The sequence below is a fragment of the Pundamilia nyererei genome, unplaced genomic scaffold, assembly GCF_000239375.1.
Source record: "Pundamilia nyererei isolate P.nyererei 1_Seehausen unplaced genomic scaffold, PunNye1.0 scaffold00383, whole genome shotgun sequence".
NCBI lineage: Eukaryota > Metazoa > Chordata > Actinopteri > Cichliformes > Cichlidae > Pundamilia > Pundamilia nyererei.
In genome coordinates, this window is record NW_005187784.1 from 102,832 (window position 1) to 111,311 (window position 8,480).

At 39.9% G+C, this 8,480-nt stretch overlaps 1 protein-coding gene across 1 annotated transcript in view; it reads left to right on the forward strand.

Moving 5' to 3' along the window:
- Positions 1 to 7,155: 7,155 nt before the first annotated feature.
- Positions 7,156 to 8,480, forward strand: part of LOC102199726 (fibronectin type III domain-containing protein 5-like) — a 67,799-nt gene continuing 66,474 nt past the window's right edge. Inside the window, exon 1 of the mRNA XM_005752810.2 lies at positions 7,156 to 8,044. Coding sequence (XP_005752867.1) covers positions 7,960 to 8,044 — 85 coding nt within the window. The 5' untranslated portion in view covers positions 7,156 to 7,959. The remainder of the gene's footprint in view (positions 8,045 to 8,480) is intronic.

Here is an 8,480-nt window from a genome sequence, read left to right on the forward strand (position 1 = left end):
TGTCTTCCTCCCAGTGGCTCAAAATAACCACCACAGGGAGGCGTCCTGGAGGCGTTGTAAGCAGATGTCTGAATCACCTCACCTGGCTCCTGTCAACAAAGCAAAACACTGGTTGTGTGTCAGGATAATTAGTTTAAGTTACTTTAAGACATAAAACATCTATGACTAAACTTTCACTCAATCCTCAAAAACTCCCCAAAAATTAAAGTAAAGAGATTTGTAACCCCACGTCCACACAACATACCAGCTCATTAAGACACCAGGCAAAGCACATATCTGCAATATGACAAAATTGGGAGGTACACTCAAAAAATTATCACCATCTTTTCATGTCTGGCATTACTCTGCACAGCTGGAAGTTTATTTTGCCTAAATTCCAGACAAAACAGGGTGGTTTACTTTCATATTAACTCTTTAAACATTAGATGTTTCTTATCGATGTCTCACCGCTGAGAAAGTGACATTAATGCTACCGAATGCTTCTCCATGTGGGTCGTGCAGAAAGAGATGAAACGGAGGCAAGACAGCACTAAACAACATATGAACGGCCTCCTGCAAGTGAGCAAGCGCACGTCTTTGCTACGTAACGACTACTTCCACCTACCCATCACCTCGCTATCTGGCTATGCTCACTGTTTGCTGTATGACAAAAGGGGCATCATGCGTCATGCTCTCTCAACTTTGGTGCCATAAACCCTTAGCCTATCGTTTATGGCACTTCGAGATTTATATTCAGCAGATGCCACCTGGTTAGTTTATCTGTGATATATTCATAGACCTTCTAAGTTTTAGCTTTGCTGTCTAAGTCATGTTCATGGTCATAGTCCTTGTTTCACTTTGTCACTGTGCTCCCTGTTGAGCTTCAGTCTCAGTGTTAGGCATTCCTCTGGTATGTACTTCCTGTTTTACTTTGATAGTCTTTTGGTCCGTGTGCTTTGTATTTAGTTTTCATCGCCAGTCTAATTATGGCTGATTAACTTCATCTGTTTTCCTCAGTTGTGTCTTGTCCTTTGCTCTCTGTTGGTCCTCCCGTGTTTCCAGTTTGAGTTTGTCGGGTTCTGTTACTGGCTGCCTTTGGACTTTCTGCTCTCCCAAATAAAGCTTTGTTTTTGTTCAGTTCTGTTTATGAGTCTGCATCTGGGTCTAAATCTACACTCTTCATGACAACATCAAACTCAACACTACACTTACTTGTTGTCCCCACTGACGTGCCAACTTTGAAGCAGTTTGGATGAACTGCTGGAGACTGACTAAGAAGACACGAGCAGCAAGACTTCTTGAATTATTAGTAGGAAGAAGGGTTTATCTGCAGCTGAGTACATGAATTTCACTTTTCAAACAGGATGTGGCTCATTCCCAATACTGGTGAGCAGTCTGATTCTCATGCTGTTTCCCTGTATAATACACGTGTACTCTCCTTAGTTCACCCTTTCTGAGGTTTTTAAGACATTTGGCTCTGTTTGATCCCAGAAAAGCATGCGCTGCCTTTGATCTCGAATCAATAAATCATGTTGAAAATGTCAACCTGTGTAGTTTTGCAGTGCAGTTTCGCTCGCAGTGCTAAAAATCGAAATCTTCAGCTCAAGATAAATGACGAATGAAGGCTGTCAGAACAGACAGCTGCTGCCCTACAGCGTCTAAACAAGGACTTTATTAAAGAGGTATTTCACTGCTGGGTCCACAAGTATTTAGACCGTGACACAGGTTCCACGTCTTTGCCTCGATTATTTTCCACAGTGGATTTGAACTGAAGCAATCAAGGTGTGGTCAAACAATCTAACAGCTTCAATATGCACACGTTTTCACACAGAGTGACGTAATTATGAATAAGAGCTTTGTTTGCATGTAAGTCTTTTCAAATTCTTGCTGACATTGTTTATATGTAAGTTCGAACTGTTTTTTTTTTTTTTTTATTGAGTTCTAAATTTCCAGCTGTTTCCAGAGGTTTGCTTCGGATGAAGCTTTTGTCCCAAATCTGTTCAATAGGATTCAAGTCTTTGGTGCATTTTGCAAGTACGTGTCCCAGCAATCGACTCCAAAGCATACTTCACCACAGTGTGAGAACACTTTATGCCTACGATTGTCTCAAAGACCATCCAGCATCATGGAGTGCCTTAATACAAGTTTTTCCTTACCATTTATAGCATTTTTATCACTCTGACCTTCAGATCAATCTATCTTTCATATCCCTTAAAGGAGAGGTCAGAGGTCATATCGGATGTGGTATTTTAAACCTTTACATGGTACTTTTTATATTTTGACAACAGAGACCACACTTATAACTTAGAAACTATGATTCTTACAAGGCTTTTTGTCGATTTTCCATCAACAAATCATTAAGCTGACCTCGAAGACCTTTGTGGATATAAGCCAAAGTTTTTGAGCTCTCATATTTACAGGCAGAATGACCAATGACTTGGTGGAGGTAATAAAGACAAAGCACCAAAGTTTGAACCTTCCTGATGTGCTCTGGGAGCCTGAAGCTCATAAATATTCAGTCTATGAAGGCAAAGCTTCAGTAAATACACTAAAGTTAATGTATACAAAAGAAAATTAAAATATCAGCTGAAAATATCGATTGCTTCACTTCGAGTCCAATATGAGTCTGAACAAAGTCAAGACCATGAAAATATATCGAGCTTTATTCTGACACCATCCAACATCTGGGAAGAACCATTATTGTGATATAAAGGCTTTGGAGAGAGCTGAAAGGCATGCACTCAGTTTACTGAGTAGGTTTTACAGCTTCATAGCTGCCATAACTCAAGCTTCAACGTAGGAAGTCCATATATGTCCATATACTCAGCCCTACCTCCCATAGTTAGCTTATTTAAAGGCAGCTTTTTTTCTAGTTACAGTTTTAGGATAACATTGTTATAATGAGATGGCTTTATAGTGTAATTCTATAATCATGCAACACGGAATTACAGTATTTCTATGTAGTTACGTCATTTTTTTCAGTAAATCTTTTAAAGAAAAAAAACTATTGTGAATTGTACATAATGTATCTTAAGAGACTTATAATTGAAATAAAGCTCTTAATAACAAACCCCAAGTAGTGGTTAAAATATTAAAGGACAATTCTGTGGCCTGTGAAAAACCAGCATATCAATGAGAAACTATATTTGCCTAACTACAGTCGGTACTGTGAGACATAATGGTGCAGTTTCATGGGTTCTGTCTTCCTCTGTGCAAGCTTTAATATGCATTCATGTATTGAAAAGTATTTCAAGTCATTAAATCCATACCACATTTTAGAAAATCACAAAATGGTTTGTGCTATTTTTGTTCAGTATTGCTTTATAAAAGGGTTAGGGCTGTTTGCATAGCGTGTGATTCAAACATTGTGCAGCACACTTGCACGTGTACTTTTATTTTTTCTCATATTTGTTTGTCGAAACTGCTTCTAAAGTCATGAAAATGCTGAAAACCTGGTGCAAGTTATTATTACTCCATCACATTAGTGGCTGTAAGGCAGCTGGCAATAATCAACTCATCATCACTGTTCCCTCTATGCTGCTTATGTGCGCAATCGCGCACTGCTGACACGGTCTCCGAGCACAGAAAATCTGCACTACGCACAAAGAATTCCAACCTGAATTCAAATTAAAATATATACGTAACAATTCATTCTGTGCCATTTTGCAGTGTGAGTCAGTGAGTGACCGGTGACTGGCGGCTCCAGCCAATGATTCACATTTGTATATACGCAGCTAATCAACATCATTGACAGGTTATGACACTGGTGTTTTAGGGCCAACGCGTACAACCACTGGAAATGTGAGTAGGGAAGACGGAAAATTTAAGGTAAAATTTAGGGTCTCAGTCAGATTTGTGCACAACTAGTGTCATTTATTTACAATTTTAATTTGTGGATACTGATCAATAAATACAAATAATTGTGTCATTATCATAGATGGGAATAACGGCCGTTACTTTTTTCAGTAACTAGTAATCTGAATAATTACCATTTCAATCATTACAATGCTGTTACTAACAAGAAAATGCGGTGTGGACTCGTTACTATGTTTCAACGCACAGACGCTTGAACCTATCTTCAGCTTACTGGGAGCTAGGAGGGGGAGACAATCGCACATGTGCTACTGATTAGCTGAGGAAGAATAAAGTCACATGGTCAATCACATGACCAAATTAAGATGACATAGCAAAAAGATGTTATGTCAACCCAAGACAACCCCAATTTCCATTTTTGTCTTAAAGTGTGGACTTCAAACTATATACCAGTTTTTAAATTGTGTTGATGGGCCATGTAAAACCAGAGTTGTGATTAAAATAAATATATGTGATGTTTATTCCTGAGCACTATCGTTGTTTATATTTACTGCGGGAAGAAACTGTAAAAACTGCGTTTTCTAAGGAAAGCGCTCAAAAGCGTGTGAGCAAAGCCAAAAACCAAAAAAACCTCCGCCCTTTCCTATTGATGGAAAAATGTACCATGTTGACAAATCAACAAATGATATGGCAACATGGCATTTGGTTGTTTAGGAAGAAGGGGACGTTGTAGGAGTGACTGCGGCGGGAGATGTGAGAGATTTGTGACGTTAAGCGTGTTTGGAGTCGAAGGTTAGTGTGTTGCGTTGTGTAATTAGTGTGTAGTGTAGTCGATAGTTTTGTGTGTGTAAATAATTTGTGTGGCATCTTATTTGATACAGACTGTAGCAAATTGGTACAGTTCAAGTTAGTTTTACTTCCAATAGTGTTAACATACTACACAGGTCATGAACAAGATTTTTTAAATTTTTCATTGTAAGTGGGATAAAGCACTTAATTAAAAGGATTCTAAAAGAAATGTAAATACTGTAATTAGATTCTTTTAATAAACCATGTCACTTAGATGAATGAGTGCAAACGTCTGCTGTTGCTCACAGTGGTCCAAGGGACCGCTCAGGGAGTTTGTGTTTGCTCAGACACATGAAAAATTACAGGGAACATTGCTCATCATATAAAGAAAAATAACATTATACAACAATATTTGTTGTGTTTTATGTAAAAAAGAAGACAAACAGGCAGAGCTCACAAATTCATTTCCTGTAGAATAGTAAGAGGTTTGGTATCAGTGAGTTTCTTATACCAAAGAGCTTCTAGAAGTAAGTCTTGGTAGTAATACTTGGTAGTACAGCGTCTGTATTGGCTAATCACTTGTCATTTATGACACTCAGCTGGAGCTTCAAAACTGGACTTCACTAACCAGAAGTGTTGGTCAAGTTACTTGAAAAAGTAATTAATTGCTAATTACTTCTCCAAAAACGTAATCCAGTTTCTTTACTGATTACTTCTTTTCAAAAGTAATTAGTTACTTTATTACTTAGTTGCTTAGGTGCTTTATAAAAACATGATACACAACCTGAATAGGTAATAAACCATTTGAGCTGATAGGAATGCAACAGTAACTCAAATAACCACCTGTTACAATCAAGGTGTGCAGAAAAGCATCTCAACAGTAGCAGCAGACCACAGCAGATGCCACTCCTGTCAGCTAAGAACAGAAAATTGGGGCTACAATTCACACAGGCTGACCAAAGTTGGGCAATAGAAGACTATAACGACATCACCTGTTCTAATACCATCCAGATGATATGGTTAGAATTTGGCATGAACAACATGAAAACATGGATCCATCTTGCCTTGTGATGTGCAGCTGACAAATCTGCATTAAACTGTGTGATGCTACAATCTCAAAATCCCCAGGAATGTTTTCAGCACCTTGTTGAATCTATACCACAAAGAATTAAGGTGGTTCTGAAGACAAAAGAAGGTCTAACTCAGTACTAGCAAGCTGTACCTAATCAAGTGGCCAGTGAGTGTATAGCTTAACCCTTTAAGACCTGCCATAGAACCAAGTTCGCCAGAGCTTATATTATATTTTTACATGCTGTAGTGCCATTTTGGGGAGCATTTCAAGTTGATATACATCAATACAACCATTATAGCCCAAATTGTAATAATATGTATGCATTAAGTGCATAGTAATTATATAAATTGCAAAAAAGTGCAATAAACTACCAAAAAATTGAAAATCATTTTTGTTTTTTTAACATATAAAAAGAGAAATTTAAGAGGCTTATCCCTCATAACTGTAAATACAAAAAAGTTGCACAAAATAGTTTCCAATCACACGAAATTTATTTTGAGTGTCTTCATAGTTTTATTTTTGAAATACACCAATTTTTATATACTGCAGGAAAAATGAAAATAAATATTATAATGCAAATTTGCAAAAAAACTATTTCCAGCAGTGCAATTTGAGTCCTCAGCATCCCAGAAACGATAAAGAAAGTCATAAAGTCAAACATAACTTTTAAAAACACCAGTATAGGCTCCTCTGAAGGTAAAAAAAAACAACTGCATTTCTGCAAAATGACGTCACTTCCGGTTTCGGGCAGGTCATGGCAGACATGGGATAGTTCACGCTGATGGATGTAGGAAGTGTTATGAACAGCTGATCGGATCGGCAAAGCATGTTTCTGGAATATTGTGTTTTTGTTGCTGTAAGTGCTTTTTATGCCATTTTTGCAAAGCTATATGTGGAAGGAAACCGTGACATAGATCAAGCTGATGGCATAAGATGTAAATACAACTCCTCCATTTCATAAGCAAAAAAAATTATTGCGCTAGCTTACATGGTTGCAGTTCTACCCGGATTTAAAAATAGTTACGCAAAACAGAGCGTGCCTGCTCTGACTGGCTTTAAAGGGTTAAGAGAAAAAAATTGTCCTACAAATGATATTTCTTTTCTTATTTTTTTAATATTTTTTTTTTTAATAAGTTAACAACTATTTGAAAATTCTGACAGTTCTCAGTGGTTATGTCCATCTTTTACATACAGGCTATGGCTAAAAGGTAACAAAACGGCAGCTATAGCTCAAATAGAAAACCAGTGAGTATGAGTCACAGACCACTGGGAGGCTGTGACTGGAATTGAGGGTTAAACAGCACCCAGTTTAAAACCAGTCAGAGGCAGATGGCCTCGTGGCTGTACTTGTTGATCTCTGAAGGAATGAATTCAGATCAGTGCTGCGAGGCTTATTACATAAGCAACAGTTGGCACTTCAGAGCGCTCGTCTCTGGCAGCTTGCAGGTTATTCCGCGAACAGAAACGCACCTCTTTGTCCTCTCCCTCCCTCCCTCCCACCCACCTTCCCTCTCTCGCTCTCCTCTCCCCCCTCATCCTCATCATCCTCCATGCTCTGTGTAGTGACAGGATTTGTGTCGGTGCAGATCGGCTGTGTTTGCGGCTGACGTGAGGAGTTCCCGGCTGAAGCTCCTGCGCACACACACACGCACACACATATATTTTCTGATCCTCAGAGGTTCCCCGCAATCTGCCAGATTTTAAACCAGCCTGCTGTTCTCCGGATGAGACGGCACCACCTTTTGGGCTCCTGCGTCCTCCTGTGAGAGACGTCGGGAGCCTCGGCATCAGCCCCTCCGTCCTCTTATGTATCCACACGAACCCCGAATGAGCGCAGTTTCTCCTCATAAATGACCGAGCTCCGACCTTCCACCTGCTGCGACGAAATCTCCGACATTTAACCAGAAACCGCAAGACACGGAGACTACCTGTTAGCTTCTCCCTCCACCTTCTTCTGCTCCTCCGGGCTCCGCTCTGCGCTTTTCCGTGCCCTCGGTGAGAGAGCAGAGGCTGGGATTTAGGCTGCACACCTACTGACCTACTTCGCGCAAGTTGGGAGTCCGACCAGTGCGGTCTGGCAAAACTGTGCCCTCCACAGCAGCAGCACCAGCAGCAGCAGAAGATGACGGGTGATGTGGAAACAGTGGTGACCCCGTAGCGAGACCTTCAGTAAATAAGCAGCAGGGGGAGGTGGGGTAAAGGAGGTGAGAAGGTGAGGAAGAGAAGAAAGCGTGCAGAAGGAGCCAGAGGTGCTGGTGGTGGTGGTGGTGTGTGCGTATTTGTGCGTGGAGACACAGGAGGAGGTTATGACCGTGTCTCTTCACCTGGATCTCGGGCTGATGCTGCTGCTCCTGTTGGCCTGCTGGCAGACCCCGGGGATGGTCGGAGGAAGTGAGTGTCCCGTTTTCCTTCTCTGTGTCTCATATTTAATCTAAATATAAGAAACTTTAGGAAGCAGTGACAGGATTGGCACAAACAGCTGGCATAACTCACATAATTATGACATTTTTACGGCATGATGGGACACAGGTGTTTGAACACATGTCTACCACGCTGTTTCTCTCCATTTAAGCTCATTTGAAGCAGCTTTGTCTTTTTTAATCAAGCTGCGTTCAAAACTCCATTGGAAAAACATCGAATTTTTAAAAATCCCAATGTCCTTGTGATATCTGAGCAAGGACAAGAGCCTCGTTTTGCTTTGGCTCTAGAAATACCTCCGTCTGACTGATAAGAAGTAAGAAGTGGAATGGTAATTTAAATGCAGTGTTAAAAAAACAAAAAACCCTACACACACACATATATATATATATATATATATATAGAACAC